General features: G+C 45.4%; 1 protein-coding gene across 5 annotated transcripts in view; it reads left to right on the forward strand.

The window, feature by feature from the left end:
* The window catches only part of EHBP1 (EH domain binding protein 1), a 636,728-nt gene that overhangs the window by 90,430 nt on the left and 521,431 nt on the right, over positions 1–24,867 (forward strand). For all 5 annotated transcript variants that reach the window (XM_040351212.1, XM_040351213.1, XM_040351215.1 and 2 more), the window contains exon 3: positions 124–181. In XM_040351212.1, the coding sequence (XP_040207146.1) occupies positions 124–181 (58 nt within the window). The remainder of the gene's footprint in view (positions 1–123; positions 182–24,867) is intronic.

Raw genomic sequence — 24,867 nt, forward strand, 5'->3', positions numbered from 1 at the left:
TTTTCATACAAATGTTGATATCTACGTTTGCTTGAACTGCCATTTCTATATAACCAGCCTAATACATGTCCTTCCATGTCTTTAAAATACTGAAGTTTAACTGTTTTCATGTCTTTTATGCAGGCAGCCAGACAAATTGGTTGTGGTGTGGACAAGAAGGAGCCGAAGGAAATCTTCTAAGGTGAGAAGAAATTTATTAGACTATTACTTGCAATGTTAAAAACATTTATCCATAATTTGACATTAATGATGTAACACATTTATATCCACCACAAAAAAAATCTATAAGTTTTACAATTGACATCTGTGGACCTTGAGCTGAACAATTAATCGTTAAAAAATTGTGATCTCGATTCAACCCCCCTGACTAAATCCAATGCAGAGTTTGCAGATTCTTTCATATAACAAGTGGAGAGACTTATCAGCTGTCAAAAGAAAATATCATCAGTCTGCCAAGTTTTTAACAGGAAACATTGTAACTAATGCTTCCTTATTAGATCAAAGGGACAAACCTCTGTGTTTGTAGCCTTTTCAGACTAATGCCACTTCAAAGTCGCACGATTTTACCGTGATTTTGAGGCCGCGATTTTCCCACGATTTCAGGGAATGCCTGTGTAAGTGGCATCAAAATTGAAGTCGTACTAATATGAATGGTTGTCATTGGAAATCATCGGAGACGATTTTTCATGCTACTTTGCCGTCACAAATCGTGGGGCAAGTTGTATAAGTGTGAAATGGGGCTAAAGAAAAAATCTGGGCAGTCTGCCAAGTTTGTAACAACATTAAACATTGTAACTAACTTCCTTCTTGGAGAAAATGTCTGTGTGTAAATGCAGGAAGTTTTAACCACTTAACGTCATAGGCCCGAATTCACAGAGAGCGGGCGCACATTACGCCGCCGTAGCGCAAATAAGATACGCCGACGCAGTGCAGAGAGGCAAGTATGGAATTCACAAAGCCATTGCTCCCAAAACTGCGCTGGGTTTCTAAGGCGTAAGCCGGCGTAGATGGAAGTGGGCGTGAGCCATGCAAATGAGGGGTGACCCCATGCAAATGATGGGCCGAGCACCAGACAGATACTTATAACGAACTGCACATGCGCCGTCCCATGGACGCATCCCCGTGCACATGCTCAGAATCACGTCGGAACAACTGCCTAAGATACGTCGGATCACTGCCTACGGCGTGAACGTAACCTACGCCCAGCCAGACACACGTCCAAAGTAAACTACGTAAAATACGACGGCTTGTGTTCCCTGGTGCAGCCCTTTGCATGGATGCTGCTGAGTTACACCTCCTTTATGGGGCATAACCTTACACCGGACGTATAACCTTACGCGTACTGCGTCGGACGCACGCACGCACGTTCGTGAATCGGCGTATTTTCCTCATTTGCATATTTGAATGGCTGATCAATGGTAGCGTCAATATGCGCCCAGCGTAAATGTCCGACCACCCTACGCCGGCGTAAGCAAGTTACGTCGGAAGACTGAAGCCTTTTCTTAGGCGTATCTTAGTTTGTGGGTTCGGCGCACAAATACGACGGCGCACATTTGCACTTACGTCAGCGTATCTTGAGATAAGACGGCATAAGTGCTTTGTGAATCTGGGCCCAAATCTTTTTCTGACACTTGTTTCTTAAGTTAAAATCAATATTTTATTTTTGCTAGAAAATTACGTGGAACCCCCAAACATTATATATTTTAGCAGAGAGAATAAAATGGCAATTGCTGCAATATTTTATGTCACACTGTATTTGCCCAGCGGTCTTTCAAATGCAATTTTTTTGGAAAAAATACTCTTCAATCAATAAATGATAAATAAAAACGAAACAGTAAAGTTAGCCCAATTTTTTTTTTTGTTTGTTTTAATGTGAAAGATGACGTCACACCGCGAGAATCGCGAGAGAATCCTGATCTACCAAGCAAAAAAATTGTGATTCTCATTTTAGCCAGAATCGTGCAGCTCTAGTACAGACCCCCTGGGACAGTGGTCATCAACCCTGTCCTCAGGGCCCACTAACAGGCCAGGTTTGCAAGATACCTGAAATACATCACAGGTGACATAATTTGCTGCTCAGTGATTGCAGTATTCTAGTCTGCATCTCCCCAAGGTAATACATGAAACCTGGCCTGTTAGTGGACCCTGAGGACAGGGTTGATGACCACTGCCCTGGGATACTTGTTCCATATTAATCCAGTACCTCTACACTGCTACAAGAACTCACTGACTATCCATATACTGATTGTGGCCCGTGTCTGCATTTCTTATTTTTGGAAGCAAACCTTTCAACTGACTTAAAAGTATGCGTAGCCCCAAAAGAAAAAAAATGATCCTGTTCCCTTAAAGCATGCATAACGGTGCTTGTGCTGTGTAATTTGTCCCCCTGTAACACCCGAAATACCTAGCTGATTCTGCCTGGCTATGCCCTCCTCCCTGTAAACTTACCACGGTTTATCATGACTGCTGAGCCCTGACACCATGGTCAGTTTATGTGCCTCTGTCAGCTGCAGCTCTCCCCCTCCCTGCCTGTCAGCTAGTCTGTACCACTATGCTCCCCACCCTTTCCCTTGCTGCTATAATAACTGTATTACAAACATACCATACCCTCTGTTAGCTATCATTATCTGTCCTAGTGTCTGTGCTGAAAAAAAACCCTGCAGATTATACCTTATATCAGAGCGTCTCCAGACGCTCACGTGATTCCTCGGCTCTCTCTCCTCCCCGTCTCTCTCTCCTCTCCCCGGCTGGCGTCAGGAGTGCTCGGCCCCGTGCGCTATAGCTGTCAGCCGGGGAGAGGAGAGAGCCGAGGAGTCGCATAAGTGCCGAGAGCCGCTCTGATATAAGATATAATCTCATTTTTTTTCCCAGCACAGACACTAGGACAGATATTTTTATCTAACAGAGGGGATGGGATGTTTGTAGTACAGTGGCTTAACAACCACTTTAAGTCACTAGTTTGCTAAACTGAATGAAATGAGATCCATGGAAAGTTTGGCGGTTACACTCCATAATGGAGAAGACCAATTGAGGGACACCTGGCTTCCATGGATGATTTATATGTGCTGTTCTTCATATATAGATGAAGGCCTCGTACACAATTTCTACCTCTAAACGCTCCTGCCTCTAAATGCATGTAAATGCTTATTTGTGTACGGACACATAGGCTGACATGGAGGGGCATTTAGAGGCAGAAAAAAATGTCAAATGCCCTTAAAGTGATATTAAAGTCTTGTGATTTGAGGTTTAAAAATAACAAATCTACTTATACTTACCTACTCTGTGCAGTGGTTTTGCACAGAGCAGCCCAGATCCTACTTTTCACGGGTCACTTGCCGGAGCTCCTGTCCCCTCCTTCCTGCCAAATGCTCCTGTAGCAAGCAGCTTGCTATGGGGGCACCCGAGCCGAGCCGTTGCTCTGTGTGTCAATTTAGACACAGAGCTGTGGCTTGGGCCCAGTCCCCTCTCTCCTCATTGGTTCACTGACGTTGATTGACAGCAGCCAATGACGCCCACTGCTGTGTCTCAGCCAATCAGGAGGAAGAGTGCCGGACAGCCGAGGATCTCGTGCAACATTGCTGGATTGAGATGGGGCTCAGGTGCGTATTAGGGGGGCTGCTGCACACAGAGGGCTAGATTCAGATAGGTTACGCGGATCTAAAGATACGCTAATCTATCTGATTTACGCTCCGCCGGCGCAAGTTTTTGAGGCAAGTGCTGTATTCAGAAAGAAAGTTGCGCCGGCGGATCGTAAATCCCCCGGCGGAATTCTAATTCCGCGGCTAGGGGGAGTGTACTATTAAAATCAGGCGCGTCCCCGCGCCGATCGAACTGCGCATGCGCCGCCGGCTAAATTTCCCAGCGTGCATTGCTCCAAATGATGTCGCTAGGACGTCATTGGTTTTGACGTAAACGTAAATTACGTCCATCCGTATTTGCGACCGACTTACGCAAACGACGTAAAAAATTCAAAATTCGACCCCATACTTAACCTCTTCCATACCGGGCAGTTATACACACTTCCATACCAGGCCTATTCTGGCACTTCTCTCCTACATGTACAAATCATAATTTTTTTGCTAGAAAATTACGCAGAACCCCCAAACATTATATATGTTTTTTTAGCAGACACCCTAGGGAATAAAACGACGGTCATTGAAACCTTTTATCTTGCACGGTATTTGCGCAATAATTTTTCAAACGCCTTTTTTTGGGAAAAAAATTGTTTCATGAATTAAAAAAATTTAAAAACCGTAAAGTTAGCCCAATTTTTTTGTAAAATATGAAATATGATGTTACACCGAGTAAATAGATACCTAACATGTCACGCTTTAAAATTGCGCACACTCATGGAATGGCGCCAAACTTCGGTACTTAAAAATCTCCATAGGCAACGATTTGAAATTTTTTACAGGTTACCAGTTTAGATTTACAGAGGAGATCTAGTGCTAGAATTGTTGCTGGCACTCTAACGCACGCGGCGATACCTCACATATGTGGTTTAAACGGCGTTTACATATGTCGGCGGGACTTGCGTGTGCGTTCGCTTCTGCGCGCAAGCTACCGGGGACAGGGGCGTTAAAAAAAATAATTTTTATTTCTTTTTTTTTTTATATATTTATTTCTTTTTTTACACTTTTTTTTTTAATTTTTTTTTTTTTTTTATCACTTTTATTCCTATTACAAGGAATGTAAACATCCCTTGTAATAGGAATGTGTGTGACAGGTACTCTTTATGGAGAGATGCGGGGTCAATAAGACCCCACATCTCTCCTCCAGGCTGGAAAGCATGAAATCGGTGAAAAAAAATTCACCGATCTCATGCTTGTGGTTGCTTAGCAGCCGCAATCGCGGCTTTGTTTACTTACGGGGACCCGGGCGTGACGTCATCACATCGCGCCCGGGTCCTCCGACGGTCATAGAGATGACTGGTGACCATCTGGTCACCAGTCATCTCTATGCTTCCTGCGAGCGCCGGACGATTCGTTCTCCGGGCCCCCGATGGCACGGGAGAGCCCGGAGAAGCACCGGATGGCGGCGGGAGGGGGGGGATGTCCCCTCCTGCCGCCTGTAAGAACGATCTAGCGGCGGAACCGCCGCTATGATCGTTCTTACGTTGTGCAGAATCGCCGGCAGTTTAGAAGGATATCTGAATGATGCCTCTAGCTGCAGGCATCATTCAGATAACCACCCGGAAAGCCCAGGACGTCACATGACGTCCACTCTGAACGGCAGAAGTTCTTTGTGGACGTCATTTTACTATGGGCCGGTAGGGAAGTGGTTAACATAGGATACGCCGCATATAGCAGGGGTAACTATCCGCCGGAAAAAGCCGAACGCAAACGACGTAAAAAAAAGCGGCGGGCGTTCGTTTCTGAATCGGCGGAACTCCTCATTTGCATATTCGTTGCGTACAAAAAAACGAAACGCCACCTAGCGGCCGGCCTGGAATTGCAGCCTAAGATCCGACAGTGTAAGTCACTTACACCTGTCGGATCTTAGGGAGATCTATGCGGAACCTGATTCTATGAATCAGGCGCATAGATACGACGGACGGAACTCAGAGATACGACGGCGTATCAGGAGAAACCCCGTCGTATCTCTATCTGAATCCGGGCCAGAAGGTTTTTATCTTAATGCATAGAATAGCATTAAGATAAAAAAAAACGTCTGCCTTTTTGTACCACTTTAAGGGGGTGTTTTTGATGCCTAGTATGCCTAAGGCCTTGGTATGTTTGTAGCTGATGGAGTGGAGATTCTCTTTGCGATCCGCATTTCCCGAGTCCTCCTTTGCTTCTACACCTACTTACTAGGGAATGAGGGCACGTTCAATTAAAACTTGTACATTGTGCTTATTTTCTTTTTGTTCTAAGACGAGAGAAGTTGTGATAGGCCTGTTAACTGCATGAGGTATCTCATTCTGTGGTGGTTAGAGGTGCGCCACGCGTTGAGCATCCTTTTGATCATAAGAAAATGTGTGTATTTCTTTTGTTTATTTTTCCCTACCCTACGGGGGATTGCTTTTCTACGGTATAAGCTTTCCTGTTCTGTGGTAAACATTTGATGGTACAATGCGATCTGTACTTCTGAGGTGGAGTGTGTTTTTTAGGTGCACAATGTATTTAATAAAGAATACAAAAAAGTTTATATAACGAGCCTTTATTTCTTCCAACTTTTATCGGAGAGTGACCCAAATAGATATAGTGTTGATGTATTGTTGTCTAATAACAAATCAAAATGTACTTTTTAATCCTGGATTGTGGCAATGTCAGTTGGAACTCATTTTTAGACCTGGTTCACACCAGTACGACTTGACCGCTTAATATCACATGACAAGTCACACCTCAGCGACTTTGAAAAAGGTTCCTGCACTATTTCTGTGCGATTTTCAGTGTCGCTTGCATTGACATCTGTTAAATGAAGTCACACAGAGGTCAGCAAGCCACACATTAAAGGGGTTGAAAGGTTCGTCTTTTATTTTCTAAATAGGTACTTTTGATAGGTTCACTTACCTTTTTCCTTCGATTTTCCTTCTAAATGTTGTTGTTTTTCTTTGTTTGAATTTCTCACTTCCTGTTTCTCCTCAGTAAGCTTTCCACCATCATCTGAGCGGTGGAAAGTCATTTAGAACACCTTACTGAGGAGGAACAGGAAGTGAGAAATTCAGACAAAGAAAACAAAAAACAAAGAAAAAAACGTTTAAAAGGGAAATGGAAGGAAAAGGTAAGTGAACCAACAATGCGCTAGCTTAACCACTTTCCGCCCGCCAATGACAAATTGACGTCGGCAAAGTGGTTGTAAAATCCTGAGTGGACGTCATATGACGTCCTCAGGATTTTGAGCCGCTGGCGCGCATCGCGGCGATCGTTGTTGCAGGGTGTCAGTCTGACACCCCGCAACACAGATCAATGTAAAGAGTCGCTCACAGAGACTCTTTTCCACGTGATCAGCCGTGTCCAATCACGGCTGATCACGATGTAAACAGGAAAAGCCGGTAATCGGCTTTTCCTCACTCGCGTCTGGCGAGTAGAGGAGAGCCGATCGGCTGCTCCTGTAACTGGGGGGTTTGTGCTGATCGATTCTCAGCACGGCCCCCCAGAGGATGCCCACTGGACCACCAGGGATGCCCACTAGACCACCAGGGATGCAAAAAAAAAAGGTATGCCACCCTAGACCACCAGGGATGAGAAGGACACAAAAATGGATGCCAATCAGTGCCGCAATGGATGCCAATCAGTGCCCACAATGGGCATGACTGATTGGCAGGCATTGTTTGGCACTGATTGGCATCCATTAGTACAACACATACGATGGTGCCCATCTATGCCCATCCGTGCCGCCCATCTATGCCCATCTGTGCCGCTTAGTGCCCATCCATGCCGCCTATCCGTGCCGCCTATCCACGCCTATCTGTGCCCATCTGTGCCACCTATCCATGCCCATCCATGCCGCCTATCCAAACGTATCCATGCCGCCTATCAGTGCCCATCCGTGCCGCCCATCAGTGCCGCATATTAGTGCCCATCAATGCCACCTCATCAGTGCCCATCAGTGCTGTCTTATCAGTGCCCGTCAGTGCAGTACCATCAGTGCCCATCGGTGAAGGAGAAAACAAACTTATTTACAATGTTTTATAACCGAAACAAAAAAAACTTTTTTTTTTTCCAAACTTTTTTCTAAATTTTCCGTAATTCGGTAACCAAAAGAAAGCTCTATTTGTGGGTACAAAATGATACAAATTTAGTTTGGGTACAGTGTAGCACGACCGCGCAATTGTCATTCAAAGTGCAACAGCGCTGAAAGCTAAAAATTGGTCTGGGCGGGAAGGTGTATAAGTGCCCGGTATGGAAGTGGTTAAAGGACCTTATTTAGAAAATAAAAAACGAACCTTTACAACCCTTTTAAGTTGCACTGATAGTCAGCTTTGAAGTCACGCTGAAGTTGCGCAACTTCAAAGTCGCACTGGTGTGACATGGCTAGCTGAAATCCTAGATAAAGCATGAGGTCAGCTCAATGTAGATAACCTTATCTTGTGTAGGATTGCTTGGAAAACATTGTTTCTGCTTACATTTGTATATGTTCATGGGGGCTGCCATATTTGCTCATTACACACGCAGGTTCTGTGCTTTGCTTCGTAGTTCTGTTCTTGGATTTTAGTATTGCTTTTCAAAATGACTCCTTGCAAACCATGTTAGCCTTGTGCCTGATGCCGCGTACACACGATCATTTTTCAGCATGAAAAAAAAATGAAGTTTTCCCAACTTCATCATTAAAACGACGTTTGCCTACACACCGTCGTTTTTAAAAAATGATCTAGCAAAGCGCGGGGACGTACAACGGCACTATAAAGGGGAAGTTCCATTCGCCTTTGGGCTGCTTTAGCTGATTCCGTGTTAGTAAAAGACGATTCGCGCTTTTTTGTCCGTTACAGTGTGATGAATGTGCTTACTCCATTATGAACGGTAGTTTTACCAGAACAAGCGCTCCCGTCTCATAACTTGCTTCTGAGCATGGGCGTTTTTTTTTCGTCCTTTTAGCCCACACACGATAATTTTTTACAACCCGAAAAACGACATTGTTTAAAACTACGTTAAAAAATGCAGCATGTTCGAAATTTTTTTTGTCGTTTTTCAGAACCTGAAAAATAATGTGAAGCCCACACACGATCATTTTAAATGACGTTTTTGAAAAACAACATGATCGTGTGTACGCGGCATGATACTTCTGTCCATAGTTGTATAGTTGTTAGCAAAGGCAGGCGGTCCCAATCTAGTGTATTTTCTGCATATACAGTAGGTGTTTGTGATATTGTGTTTTTAGCACGACAGCATCGCGCTGATTCTCGGCGACATGGTGCCGAGATCTCGCCGACATCTCGCACTCACTGGAATAGTGACAGCACATCCCAGAAAGCGCGTCATAGAAGCGACGGGAGATCCGACTTGGATTCCCGCCAATTCTACACGTGTGCGGCGTTTGTTATGAATCCTGAGGGGGAAGTCTCCGCCGGATTTTAAATAAAAATCCGGAATGGGTTCCCCCCTCAGGAGCATACCGGGCCCTTAGGTCTGTTATGGGTTGTAAGGAGAGCCCCCCTACGCCGAAAAAAACGGCGTAGGAGGTCCCCCTACAATCCATACCAGACCCGTATCCAAAGCACGCTACCCGGCCGGCCAGGAAGGAAGTGGTGACGAGCTAGCGCCCCCCCTCCTGAGCCGTACCAGGCTGCATGCCCTCAACATGGGGGGGTTGGGTGCTCTGGGGCAGGGGGGCGCACTGCGGGGCCCCCCACCTCAGAGCACCCTGTCCCCATGTTGATGAGGACAGGGCCCCTTCTCGACAACCCTGGCCGTTGGTTGTCGGGGTATGCGGGCGGGAGGCTTATCGGAATCTGTGAGCCCCCTTTAATAAGGGGGCCCCCAGATACCGGCCCCCCACCCTAAGTGAATGGATATGGGGTACATCGTACCCCTAACCATTCACCTGTAGGAAAAATGTCAAAGTTAATAAACACACCACACAAGGGTTTTTAAAATAATTTATTTTTCTGCTCCGGAGGCTCCCCCTGTCTTCTTTATTAGCTCTTTTACCAGGGGGAGCTTCTTCTTTGACGTCTTCGGGTGGGTGGGGGCCGCCGTCTGGTTCTCTTCCACCGCCGGGGGGGGGTCGCTTTTAAAAAAGCCCCCACCCCCGGCGGGTTTCCTCCGGCGTCTTCGGCGGGGGGGGGGCTTCTTCTTCCGCTATCCCGACGGGTCTTCTCCGCTATCCGGGGGTCTTCTCCGCTCTCCGGGGGTCTCCTTCTATGTTCGCCGCTCTCCGCTGTTGACTCGGCGCACCACGGTTCTTCCTCTCGCTGTCCGGTGCCTTCTTCTTCCGTGCTGTACGTCTTCTTCTCCTTCCGTGCTGTGAGTTCTTCTTCCGTGCTGTGACGTCATGTTCTTCTCTTCTCCAGATGTTGACACGCCGGCTCTTCTTGCTGAAATGGCAGGTGCGCTGCTTTCATCGGACCTATATAGGCCTCACAGTCCCATCATGCTCTGTACCTACCCATGTGATACCTACCCACGTGGGTAGGTATCACATGGGTAGGTACCAGAGCATGATGGGATTGTGAGGTCTATATAAATCCGATGCAAGCCGCGCACCAGTCATTGCAGCGAGGAAAGGCGACGTGTCAACATCGGGAGAAGAAGAGAAGTGAAGAACATGACGTCACATCACGGAAGAAGAACTCACAGCACGGAAGGAGAAGAAGACGTACAGCACGGAAGAAGAAGGCACCGGACAGTGAGAGGAAGAACCGGGGTGCGCCCGAGTCAACAGCGGAGAGCGGCGAACATAGAAGGAGACCCCCGGAGAGCGGAGAAGACCCCCCGGATAGCGGAGAAGACCCGTCGGGATAGCGGAAGAAGAAGCCCCCCCCGCCGAAGACGCCGGAGGAAACCCGCCGGGGGGTGGGGGCTTTTTTAAAAGCGACCCCCCCCCCCGGCGGTGGAAGAGAACCAGACGGCGGCCCCCACCCACCCGAAGACGTCAAAGAAGAAGCTCCCCCTGGTAAAAGAGCTAATAAAGAAGACAGGGGGAGCCTCCGGAGCAGAAAAATAAATTATTTTAAAAACCCTTGTGTGGTGTGTTTATTAACTTTGACATTTTTCCTACAGGTGAATGGTTAGGGGTACGATGTACCCCATATCCATTCACTTAGGGTGGGGGGCCGGTATCTGGGGGCCCCCTTATTAAAGGGGGCTCCCTTATTAAAGGGGGCTCCCAGATTCCGATAAGCCTCCCGCCCGCATACCCCGACAACCAACGGCCAGGGTTGTCGGGAAGGGGCCCTGTCCTCCTCAACATGGGGACAGGGTGCTCTGAGGTGGGGGGCCCCGCAGTGCGTCCCCCTGCCCCAGAGCACCCAACCCCCCCATGTTGAGGGCATGCAGCCTGGTACGGCTCAGGAGGGGGGGGGGCGCTCGCTCGTCCCCACTCCCTTCCTGGCCGGCCGGGTAGCGTGCTTTGAATACGGGTCTGGTATGGATTGTAGGGGGACCCCCTACGCCGTTTTTTCGGCGTAGGGGGGGCTCTCCTTACAACCCATAACAGACCTGGGCCCGGTATGCTCCTGAGGGGGGAACCCATGCCGGATTTTTATTTAAAATCCGGCGGGGACTTCCCCCTCAGGATTCATAACAAACGCCGCACACGTGTAGAATTGGCGGGAATCCAAGTCTGATCTCCCGTCGCTTCTATGACGGCTTTGTCTCTATCGCGGCAAGCCAGCTCGGCGCTGGCTCCCGCGATGGGGCTCGTAGGTGCTCAATCTCGCCGAGAAAGGGAGCGAGATTGACACAATATCGCGTGCACCTACTGTATCTATATTGAAAGCAACCAACCAAAATTTTTTTTTTTTATTATAAAAAATTGGGACAATTAGAACCTCTGCCTTTTTTTTTATTATTATTATTGTTATTATTTTTTTTTTTTTATTGTGGTGTTTGAAAATCCAACATTTTACAGTTGTAACCAGAAAATGAAATGAGGGAAGCGTTTTGGCAATGGTTGCCCAATGGATTTTCCCTCACTTTGGAGAGAAATCATTGTGCCTTGTTTTCTTTCTCAAACTGGAAATATAAGTAAAGCCAAAAGCAAAAAAAATAAAAAAGCTACTTTATTAACACTGAAGTGACTAATTGAATACAAAACCAGTTGGCCACTGTTTGGAGTACTGCTGGTGACTGTCTTGGCAAATCTGGTCCTACAATGCCTACATCTTATGGTCCGTGTGTCATTGTACCTCTACTTCTCTTGTGCTCTGTGGGCCAGATCCACATAGAAATGGATAGGCGCAGCGTATCAGAGATGCGCTACGCCGCCGTATCTTACCTGGCTTTAAGTCGAATCCAGGAAGATTTTGCGCCGTAAGTTACGGCGGCGTAGTGTATTTCCGGCGGCGGAATTCAAATCGGTGATTAGGGGGCGTGATTCATTTAAATGAAGCGTGTCCCCGCGCCGATTGAACCGCGCATGCTCCGTTTCGAAATTTCCCGCCGTGCTTTGCGCGAAATGACATCGCAACGACGCCATTTTTTTAACTTAGACGTGACTTACGTCCATCCCTATTCACGGACGACTTGCGCAAAAAAAAAAAATATTCAAATTTCGACGCGAGAACGACGGCCATACTTAACATGGCAAGTCTATCTATACGCCGCAAAATAGCAGCTTTAACCACTTAACCCCCGGACCATATTGCTGCCCAAAGACCAGAGTACTTTTTGCGATTCGGGACTGCGTCGCTTTAACAGACAATTGCACGGTCGTGCGACGTGGCTCCCAAACAAAATTGGCGTCCTTTTTTTTCCCACAAATAGAGCTTTCTTTTGGTGGTATTTGATCACTTCTGCGTTTTTTATTTTTTGCGCTATAAACAAAAATAGAGAGACAATTTTGAAAAAAATGAATATTTTTTACTTTTTGCTATAATAAATATCCCCCAAAAATATATAAAAAAAAATGAACAGAAGATCAGCGTTTCCCCCGCTGACAGGACCGGGAGCTGTGTGTTTACACACACAGCTCCCGGTCCCCGCTCTGTAACGAGCGATCGCGTGTGCCCGGCGGCGATCGCGCCCGGCGGCTGAGAGAGGGGACGTTATACTACGTGCTCTCGCCCAGCAGAGCCGGGATAAGCCGACTAGAGACGACGACGGCCGCGCGTATGTTCGTGGATCGTTGGAAAAAGCTAATTTGCGGAAAACGACGCAAACTCCACCCAGTGGACGCCAAAGTATTGCATCTACGATCCGAATGCGTACGAAGCCGTACGCCTGTCGGATCGAACTCAGATGCCGTCGTATCTTGGTTTGAGATACGACGCAGGAAATTTGAAAGTACGCCGGCGTATCAGTGTGTTACAACACAAGTCTAATGTGCTTTGGGCACATTACCTGTTTGCCTTCGGTTGGACGTTGTTGCAGTGTATCCATTGTACAATTGGAGCTGGTTTACTAAAATGTGACCAAGGTAGCTCTGGAGACTCTCTAGAATCCAGTAAGGGCACAACCGTTGAGCTGCGTTGATTGTTATAGATATAGATTTCCAAACTTCTTAGTATGAAAGCCACATCGTATATTTCAGAATTGATCACGGGTCAAAAAAAAAAAGTTTTTGGAATTTAATATAACATTTAACTTATTTAATAACTTCTCCACTACATCCAGGAGTGCCCAGCAGAGTCCCCCCGTCCCCTTTTTATCTGGGTTTGTCCAGATCTCGACCCCCCCCCACACCGACCTTTAAATCTGGGAGTGCAGGAGTGCCCAGCACTCCCCCTCTAACTTTAGAATCTGGGAGTGACCAGCAAGGTCACCCTTACATTTACAAGTGCCCAGTAGAGTCTCCAAGCCTCCCCACCCCCCCAGCAGGAGAGATCCCTTCATCCACACCGCAAGATCATGGATTTGTCTGCTTATTTTTAATTCAACTGGCGTGTGTATACCAAGCTTAAAGTGCTGCTAAACCCACAACCATAAAATCAGTCTGTATATGCAGTAAAGCATGCTTGTTATACTCACTGTGGAATCTAACGGGTTAATCCTCTGCATTGTGTAAAAAGGCTGTTTGATCCGGTCTTCTCTGACCCTCCCCTTCTTCCACTGTCCCCAATTCATCTCCTGATAGTACAGGGCATCGGGGGCACTCTGCACATGCTCAGCTTCATGTGTATTGCTAGAGAGTTTTTTTATATTTTTTGGAGGGTGCATGTGATCAGCACAGGGCCAATCTGCACTGTCCAGACAGAATATCAGGGGCCATGCAGCCTCATAGGGCAGTCAGAGGAGAATGAAAACTCCTACAAGCTTTTACCAGACACTGATAGAAGTCACAAGACTGCTATATACTGCTGATGAGAAAAGGTATTTAGCAGTTTATAATTCCTAAAATAATTGCATTTCCATGTTCTGTGTACTGTGGGAGACCAGATATAGTGAATGCAGGGTCCTGGGTTTAGGAACACTTTAAGCTGTCTGTGAAAGGTTCAGCCTACCAACAACTGCTAGTGGAAGTTGTCACTGTGCTTGGAAAGCCTATTACATCCTATAATCTCATGTATATATCGGCTTGTTTTGTTTCTCCGGAGACTTATGTATTATTTCCAATAATAATGACATTTTTATCTGTTATTTCCCAAGAGATGCGTTTAGAATCTGTGTGCTTTTTATTTCATCTCGGCAGCTTTAGAACATGTTGTGGTTTTTATGATATAGCAATAAATATTATTAGACATAAATGTATAAGGAATATAGTATACATATGTTCAAGCAGCAGTTCACTGTTTTGGGGAAATTCAAAACCTGTATTATGAGCTGTGATTATCTATGGATTTTTTTTATATTTTCTAAAAATTATTAGAGAATCAATATGAGGTTTGTGAACGTAAAATGTAGGTGCCTTGCTACTAAACAGTGGGGTCAATTTACTTAAAGCGAAACTACACCGCATCTGAGCACCACAAACCAAAAAGGCTATTAACCACTTGCCGCCCGCCAATGACATATTGACATCGGCAAAGTGGTTGTAGAATCCTGACTGGATGTCATATGATGTCCTCAGGATTCTGAGCCGCTGCGCGCCCCCGGGGGCACGCATCGCGGCGATCGTTGTTGCAGGGTGTCAGTTTGACACCCCGCAACACCGATCAAGGTAAAGAGTCTCTCACGGAGACTCTTTACCACGTGATCAGCCGCGTCCAATCACGGCTGATCACGATGTAAATAGGAAAAGCTGTCAGACGCGAGTAGAGGAGAGCCGATCGGCTGCTCCTGTGTCAGGGGGGGTTTGTGCTGATCGATTATCAGCACAGCCCCCTCCGAGGATGCCCACTGGACCACCAGGGATGGCCATATAGACCACCTGGGATAAAAAAAAAGGATGCCACCCTAGACCACCAGGGATGAGGAGGACACAAAAAATGGATGCCAATCAGTGCCGCAATGAATGCCAATCAGTGCCCACAATGGGCATCACTGATTGGCAGGCATTGTTTGGCACTGATTGGCATTCATTAGTACAACACATACGATAGTGCCCATCTATGCCCACCCGTGCCACCTATCGGTGCCCATCCATGCCGCCTATCAGTGCCCATCCGTGCCGCCTATCAGTGCCGCATATTAGTGCCCATCAATGCCACCACATCAGTGCCACCTCATCGGTGCCCATCAGTGCCGCCTTAGTGCCGTCAGTGCAGTACCATCAGTGCCCATCAGTGAAGGAGAAAACATACTTATTTACAATGTTTTATAACAGAAACAAAAAAAACTTTTTTTTTTTCAAAATTTTCGGTCATTTTTTTATTTTTTTTTGCAGAAAATAAATATCCCAGAGGTGATCAAATACCACCAAAAGAAAGCTCTATTTGTAGGTACAAAATGATACAAATTTAGTTTGGGTACAGTGTAGCACGACCGCGCAATTGTCATTCAAAGTGTAACAGCGCTGAAAGCTAAAAATTGGTCTGGGCGGGAAGGTGTATAAGTGCCCTATATGGAAGTGGTTAAATTCATTTTTATTATTTAGCACTTCATTACTGGGCACTTAAACCACCTTCCTGCCCAGACCAATTTTCACCTTTCAGCGCTGACGCATTTTGAATGACAATTGCGCGGTCATACAATGCTGTACCCAAATTATATTTTTATCATTTTTTTTACCACAAATAGAGCTTTCTTTTGGTGGTATTTGATCATCTCTGCGGTTTTTATTTTTTGCGCTATATACAAAAAAAGACAGAGAAAATTTTGAAAAAAACCCCCACAATTTTTTACTTTTTGTTATGATAATATCCCAATTTTTTTTTAAAAACTATTTTTTTCCTCAGTTTAGGCCGATACGTACTCTTCTACATATTTTTTGTAAAAAAAAAATCGCAATAAGCGTATATTGATTGGTTTGCGCAAAAGTTATAGCGTCTACAAAATACGGGATAGATTTAAGATTTATTTTTTTATTTTTTACTAGTAAAGGCGGCGATCTGCGTTTTTTTTTTTTTTTGTCAGGCCTGCGATATTGCGGCGGACATATCGGACACTTTTGACACTATTTTGGGACCATTCACATTTACACAGCGAACAGTGCTAAAAAAATGCATTGATTACTGTATAAATGTGACTGGCAGTGAAGGGGTTTACTCTAGGGGGCGAGGAAGGGGTTAAATGTGTAAACTGGGAGTGATTCTAGTTGTGTGTGGAGGGGGACTGACTGGGGGAGGTGACCGATGCTGTGTCCCTATGTACAAGGGACACAGATCGGTCTCCTCTCCCTGACAGGACGTGGAGCTCTGTGTTTACACACAGAGCTCCACGTCCCTGCTGTCACCGCCGATTGGCTTCTCAGCGATGTGCCGTCTATTTACTAATGCTAGCAGCATGAGGATAAGACCCCTTTCACACTGAGCCGCCCATAGCCCATATTTACCGCCGACGCTATGGGCGGATTTGCGGCTCATTTCGGCCGCTAGCGGGGCGCTTTTAACCCCCGAGAGAGGAGCAATGCGCTGCTGAAGTATTGATTTCATTGGGCAGGAGCGGTGGAGGAGCGGTAAACACACCGCTCCAAAGATGCGACTAGCAGGACTTTTTTTACCGTCCTGCTAGCTCAACGCTCCAGTGTGAAAGCCCTAGGGATTTCACACACGAGTGAATGTAACAGCTGTTTAAGGGCGGTTTGCAGGCGCTATTTTTAACGCTGTAGCGCCTGCAAAACGCTCCAGTGTGAAGAGTCTTAGAAATAGTCAATGTTGATTGAGAGAGTAAAGTTCCGCTTTACATAATACACTATTCACTGAATAAAGTGAATATTTTCTGAGCTTGGTAAATAAGTTAAAGCGTTTGTTACCCTAAAAAAATAAAAATAAAAACACAGATCCTGTTTCCTTAAAACATGCACAGTATGTGTGCTGTGTAATTTGGCCCCTTGCATCACCTAAAATACCTGGCTGATCCTGCCTGGCTATACCCTCCCCCCTGTAAACTGACCACGATTTATCATGACTGCTGAGCCCTGACACTATGGTCAGTTTATGTGCCTCTGTCATCTGCCCTGCTCTGTCCTTCAGTTACTTCTAGCCTACGCCTATTTTAAACAATCATGAAGTGTGTAAACTTACATTGTGGAGATCCCCAAACATTCATTTTCTTGAGTTATGTGACATGTATTCACTATGCACTGTGAGTTGGCACTGTTGTGTCACACATTTCACAGAGCCTTTCCGAGGTGCTGAGAGGAGGAGTTTCAGGAGGCGGAGTCAGTACAGGAATCCCTACTTGCCCGAGCTGAGCTGCAGCTTCATGTAGCCATTTAGACATGGTGCTGGGGGTCGGCCCCGCCCCCTCTCTCATCCGATTGGCTGAGTTTAATGGACAGCAGTGGGAGCCAAGGGCTTCGACCAATTAGGAGGGGAGTTCCAGATGGCCAAGGCACTAGTGGACATCACTGGGTAGAGAGGTGAAGCATCGGAGCATGTACAAGTATTTGGGGCAAATGCTCGGTATCAGTACTGATACCAGTATCGCTATTGGGACAACCCTAGCTGCAATAAAATACATTTTTGGTTTTAAGTTTAATACCGCTTTAAAGGGGTTGTAAAGGACTTTTTTCCCCCCTAAATAGCTTCCTTTACCTTAGTGCAGTCCTCCTTCACTTACCTCATCCTTTGATTTTGCTTTTAAATGTCCTTATTTCTTCTGAGAAATCCTCACTTCCTGTTCTTCTGTCTGTAACTACACACAGTAATGCGAGGCTTTCTCCCTGGTGTGGAGAAAGCCTCTTGAGGGGGAGGGGGCGAGCAGGCAAGTCAGGACACTCTCAACTTTACAGATAGAGAAAGGAGCTGTGTGTTAGTGGGCGTTCTGACCCTTTTGCTCGCCCCCTCAAGAGGCTTTCTCCACACCAGGAAGCAAGCCTCGCATTACGGTGTGTAGTTACAGACAGAAGAACAGGAAGTGAGGATTTCTCAGAAGAAATAAGGACATTTAAAAGCAAAATCGAAGAATGAGGTAAGTGAAGGAGGACTGCACTAAGGCCCCTTTCAGACTGGGGCGGGAGCTGCGGTGGCGGTATAACGCCGCTAAAAATAGCGGCGCTATACCGCCGGAATTGCCGCGGGTATCAGCCGCTAGCGGTGCGGTATTAACCCCCGCTAGCGGCCGATAAAGAGTTAATACCGCCCGCAATGCGCCTCTATAGAGGCGCATTGCGGGCGGTATTGCCGCGGTTCCCATTGTTTTCAATGGGAAGGAGCGGTGAAGGAGCGGTATACATGCCGCTCCTCTCACCGCTCCAAAGATGCTGCTGGCAGGAGATTTTTTTGTCTCCCGCCAGCGCATCGCCTCAGTGTGAAAGCCCTCGGGCTTTCACATTGAGTCTGCAGTGCAGGAGTTTTTCAGGCGGGATAGCAGCGCTATTTTTAGCGCTTTACCGCCTGAAAAACTCCTCAATGTGAAAGGGGCCTAAGGTAAAGGAAGCTATTTAGGGAAATATTTTTTTTCCTTTACAACCCCTTTAAATATATAACCAAATGTTGTGATAATTGTTAAAAAGGGCAGTGTTTTGTTATAGTCGCTATATACTCGCTAGCATAGTATAGGTCAGCAAAAGTTTTTTTTATTGGATCATTGTCTTTGTGTTCCGCTAGATTGGCCTGTCAGTTTTCTCATTAACAATTATGTACATATTTTAATTTAATACCTCACCAGTGACCATTTCTAATGATCTGAATAACTATTAAATTCACAATAAAATAGCTGCAGTGATTAAATATGAAACCCGCACAGTTCATTATCTACATGTTAGACTCAATGAGTATGGAGCAATCGTGCTACATGTGACACTTGAAGTGCTTCATTTATTTTGTAATTGATGTTTTGTCCCCCCCCCCCCCTTTTTTTGCTTTTTTTAATCACCAAATTGCTGCCATTTCTTGCTTTGTTATGCATATCTCAGCAGGTGCTTCACTTTGAATTAGCATCCAGCTGTGCTGTTTCTTCAAAGCCCCACAGACTGTCATTTTTTTTTGTTCTATATTCCGTATACACTATGTTACCAAAAGTATTGGTACGCCTTCCTTTAAATTCTTTGACCATTCTCCCAGAAGCGCATTTGTGAGGTCAGACACTGATGTTGGACAAGAAGGCCTGGCTCGCAGTCTCCGCTCTAATTCATCCCAAAGGTGTTTTATCAGGGTGCGGTCAGGACTCTGTTCAGTCAAGTTCCTCCCCCCCAAACTCGCTCATTCATGTCTCTATGGACCTTGCTTTGTGCACTGGTCCAAATCATTTGGTGGAGGGGGGATTATGGTGTGGGGTTGTTTTTCAGGGGTTGGGCTTGGCCCCTTGGTTCCAGTGAAGGGAACTCTTGGGCTACTTTCACGCTCAGGCCGCCCAACCGTTAGTGGTAAAGCACTGCAAGTTTTAGCAGTGCTTTACCGGCGCTGTGCAGGACGCTTTTAACCCCAAAGAAGGGGTTAACAAGGGCTTAAAAGCATCCAAAAAGCGCTGCCCATTGATTTCAATGGTAGGGCGGTGCGGGGGCAGTGTATACACCACTCCCCCACCACCCCAAAGACGCTGCTTGCAGGACTTTTGTTTTCCATCCTGCAAGCACACCGCCTCAGTGTGAAAGTAAATGCGCTATTTTTAGTGCTAAAATGCCTGAAAAGCAACTTCAGTGTGACAGGGATCCTAAGGCCCCGTACACACGACCAGATCTGTCCGCTGGGATTTATCCGCGGATCAGTTCCAGCAGATAGATCCGGTCGTGTGTACGGCCTAGCGGACATTTTCAGGCGGATAAAAATCCAGCATGCTAAGAAATCTATCCGCTGGAATCCTGTCCGCCGGACTTATCCGGTCGTCTGTACAGACTCACCGGATAAGTCCGTCCGATCCCATCCCTCGCATGCGTCGTATTGATTCGAAGCATGCATGGAAGTATTTACCTTCCAGGGTCGCGCACGTCGCCGCGGCCACGTCACCGCGGATGTATTCCGCTGGGATTTTGATCTGATGGTGTGTACAGCCATCAGATCAAAATCCGCCAGAGGATTTATCCGCTGGAAACGGTCCGTCGGAAATCCTCTCGTCTGTACGAGGCCTAAGGCGTCGGCATTCCAAGACATTTTGGGAAATTTAATGCCTCCAACTTTGTGGAAACAGTTTGGGGGTGGCCCCTTCCTGTTCCAACATGACTGTGCACAAAGCAAGGTCCATAAAGACATGGATGAGAGAATTTGGGGTGGAGGAACTTGCCTTCACCTCAACCTGATAGAACACCTTTGGGATGAATTGGAGAGGAGACTGTGAGCCAGGCCTTCTGGAAGAATGGTCAAACATTGCCATAGACACACTTCTAAACCTTGTGGGCAGCCTTCCCAGAAGAGTTGAAGCTGTTATAGCTGCAAAGGGTGGGCCAACTCAATATTGAACCCTACGGACTTAAGCCTCATACACACGATCGGATTATCCGACGGTAATTGTGTGATGACAGGATGTTGTCGGAAAATCCGACCGTTTTGTATGTTCCATCGGACAATTGTTGTTGGATTTTCAGCTGAAAAATGTGGTATAGCATGCTTTAAAGTGGAGGTTCACCCAAAAAAATCTATTTTTAACATTAGATTGGGCCTAATTACGGGAAGCAGAATCGGGTGTTTTGTTTAAAATCAATGCAGTACTTACCGTTGTAGAGATAGATGTTCTCCGCCGCTTCCGGGTATGGGCTGCGGGACTGGGCGTTCCTATTTGATTGACAGCCTTCCGACCGTAGCATACAGCGCGTCACCAGTTTCCGAAAGTAGCCGAACGTCGGTGCACAGGCGCCGTATAGAGCCGCACCGACGTTCGGCAACTCGTGACGCGCTGTATGCGACGGTCGGAAGGCTGTCAATCAAATAGGAACGCCCAGTCCCGAAGACCATACCCGGTAGCGGCGAAGAACATCTATCTGTAAAACAGTAAGTACTGCATTGATTTTAAACAAAACACCCGATTCTGCTTCCCGTAATTAGGCCCAATCTAATGTTAAATTTCTTTTTCCGGGTGAACTCCCGCTTTAAAATTGTCTGCCAACAATTGTGTGTTATCCGTCTAACAGGAAGTTGAATCACAGCAGCAAACAAAAGGAATTTGGAGATTTGGAGGAGGCTGGGAGCAAAAATAAAAAATGTTTTCCAGATGTGCCAGCTGCCCATTCCATACCCACTAATGCACCCTCATACCATCAGAGATGCAGGCTTTTCAACGGTGCTGATACCAAGCCGGAAGTCCCTCTCCTCCTTAGTTCAGAGGATGTGGCACACATTGTTGCCAAAAAGAATGACAAATTTTGATTCTTCTAGCCACAGAAGTTTTCCATTTTGCAACAGACCATTTTCTATGAGCTTTGGCCCAGATATGGAAGCAGTGTTTGTGGATCATGTTCAGAAATGGCTTCTTTGCATGATAAAGCTTTACTTTGCATTTTTGGATTTGACAGTGAACTGTGTTTAGACACATATTTTTGGAAGTATTCCTGAGCCCATGCAGTGATGTCCAACACAGAATCATGTCTGTTTTTAATGCAGTGCTGTCTGAAGGCCTTAAAGTGGATGTAAACCCACTCTCGTCCTTTCTAAACTACTGCCATAGTGCTGATCTATAAGGATATAGATGCCTCCTACATGTATCTTTACCTGTCAAATGTCTCCCCTCTGTCTGTTATGAGACCTGAAAAACTGCAGATTCTGTGGGTGGATCTGTTGTCTGGAGCTCGGTGGGTGGAGTTGTGATGTCAGTAGACTCCCCGCCCTCCTCTACACTCCCCTTGTCATAATGCATTTTTCCCTATGTATTTCTTACACTGAATTCTGCTATGATCACCAGCATCCAGTCAAAATCCAGAAAAGTAACCACATGACTTCAGAAAAAGAGTGGGGGGTGGTAATTAAAAAATAATGCCTGTCTGAAGCTAATGCATGAGATATGTAAATAACTTGTCACTCAGCAAGGGGGTGGAATGGACCAAGGTTTTTCTCTGTAAGTCCGTTTTATTTCACTGAACAATAAAGGAGGATTGCTCAGAGCTGGATTAACTCTGTGTGGCAAGACTGGGCACAGATGATAGGAAATCTTATACTCTACATTGTGACATAAAAAAAAGAAAATTGGGTTTACATTCACTTTAAGATCGTGTGCACCCATTATTGCATTTGAGCCTTGTCCCTTGCGCAAAGAGAATAGATTCTCAGATTCTCTCTATTTGGCGGCTGAAAATAGGGTCATCTGTGTTTTGCCGATAGAAAAAAGAAAAAAAAAAAGGTGACGATATTGGACAGAAATATTTGCTTACCTCATGCGTATTATGGCCAGTGCCATGACGTAATACGCAGCCTCCATGGACACCGCTCTGTCTCTGTGGCCATTACTCTGCTCCAGTGCCCGCCCTCAATAGCCCGTCTATTTTTGCATGACGCCTCCGCCCGCCAGACCCTTACCCAATCGGTTAAAAGGACTGCTGAGGTGAGAGGTGGAGATAATTTTTGAGTAAATATTAAAGTACATTTTTAGAGTTGGTCGCTTTCCCCTTATTTTAGTTTATAACTGGGGTTTAGTGTAAAATTGATTAGTCCTTTTTTTTTTTTACTCCCTCTCATATTTCACTCCCACTCTAGCTGTTAGGGCCCTTTCACACACACTGACAAACGGTCCGTTTATTACAAGTCCGTTTACGGACTTGTAATGTATCCCTATGGGATTGCAGACGTTAGCGGTTGATGCATCCGCTAACGTCTGCAACCATCTGCGTCCGCAAAGATCTGCTTTTGCGGACGGAAGAAAACCCTATTTTTCTTCCGTCCGGCGGAACGGATCGGATGAATACGGACAGACGGTCCGTATTCATCCGATTCCCCATAGGGGAGAGCGGAGGAGAGACAGGGCGGTCTCTGCACTGTGTGCGGGGACCGCCCTGTTCGCCGACAGCTCAGCGGGGATTAACGGAGGAATCCCCGCTGAGCCAAACGGGCTAACGGAGCGGAACAATACGGATCCGCTCCGTGTGAAAGCGCCCTTAATCTGATCATATCCCTGCGCTACCAGCAAAGGCAGACCATGGAAATATTTTAGCGTTGCACAATAATTTTCAATTAAAGTTGAAATATGTTTACATGAAACAGAATAATGGCCTTCTGCCAACCTGTTGGTTAGTTCTATTTATTACTGTTATGCACAGTAACTTTGCAATTAATGTGAAAATACATTTACATGAAGATTAAAGACCTTTTGCCATTCTGTTGGGTAGTTCTATTTATTACTACTGTATTTCAAAAGTAATGATAAAAAATCCGAAATACGTCTACATAAACATAGAGGCTCTTTGCCTTTCTGTGTTTTGCCTATTTATTTATTTTTTATTATTATTGTAAAGCATATTTATTATTATATATGGACATTTTCTGTCCAATTTTTGTGTTACTTTCAATAAATTATTTTACATTACTGTTTTTGTATTTTTTTTAATTCATATTCATTTAAATTCATAATATTAATTTAAAAGTTGAACAGAATACAATTATATATATATAGAAAAAATATATATATATATTTTAAAAACTGTCCATTCCGGTTTTGATTTTTGGCCAAGTGCATCCTGAATTTTCATTTCGGTACACCACTACTGTAGATGATGATTGATTGATTATATATATATATATATATATATATATATATATATATATATATATATATATATATATATAGTCTTTGTAATTTTACATTGAGGAGCATTTTTCTGAAATTGATCCAGAGTTTTTAAATGCAGCTTTTCAGATTGGTGAACCTCTGCCCATCTTTACTTCTGAGCCACTCTGACTCTCTAAGATTCTCTTTTTATATCCAATCCATGTTTCTAACCCAAATATCAATAAACCTAAATAGTTGCAAAATGTAAATCTATGCCAGTTTTTTCCTGTCCTGTGCCAACTTTTTTGAGACGTGTTGCTGCCATCAATTTTACACCCCCCCCTTTTTTTTATTGAGAATAAAAAAAAAGATCCTGTTTGTTTAAGGCATGCTGTATAGCATAGTGCTTGTACCATGTCTTTGGATTCAATCTATGGAGAGAAGCGGGAGGAGCCAAGATTTCCCTGTGCTGGCCGGCTGACGTCGCAGGGAAAGCTAAGCCCCTCCTGCATCTCTCCATAGATTAAGGCTGGCCAGCATGGGGGGATCACATGACTGCACAGCTGCGATGTGACAAAGGGTATTAAGCCTTCTCATTTTTTAAACAAATCCACTGTAGTGAATGGTAGCATGCCCAGAGGGGATACATGTAAAGTCATATTACAATCACTTTAATACAAATATATTACACACACACACTGTATATATACACATACATCTAGGCTTTTGGGTTAAATATATATGTGAATAGGTATTATCCAAAACGGCACAAGAATACTAATACTACAAATAATAAAATACTAATACTATAAATAAAAGGAAGACAACACAGTTTTATTCTAAACCATAACCATCTTCCTCCCCACCACTTGTATATAAAACAGAGTCAAATCTACATAAAAAAACAGAATGCACCGATTTGCAAATCTCATAAACCTATATATATATATACCGTATTTATTGGGGTATAGCGCGCTCCCGCGTATATAGCGCACCCCTAAAGTTGCCCCGAAATTCCTGTGAAAAAAAGATTTTTGTACTTAGTTTGGTGTCTTGCACGGCGTCCATCGGCGGCCTCGTCGAGCCCGGCGTCCGTCTGCGGCTTCGGGTGTCCTCTTTGTCGGGTGCGGCGTCCTCCTCGCTCCTTTCCCGCGGCGAG

Source organism: Rana temporaria, chromosome 4, assembly GCF_905171775.1.
Source record: "Rana temporaria chromosome 4, aRanTem1.1, whole genome shotgun sequence".
NCBI lineage: Eukaryota > Metazoa > Chordata > Amphibia > Anura > Ranidae > Rana > Rana temporaria.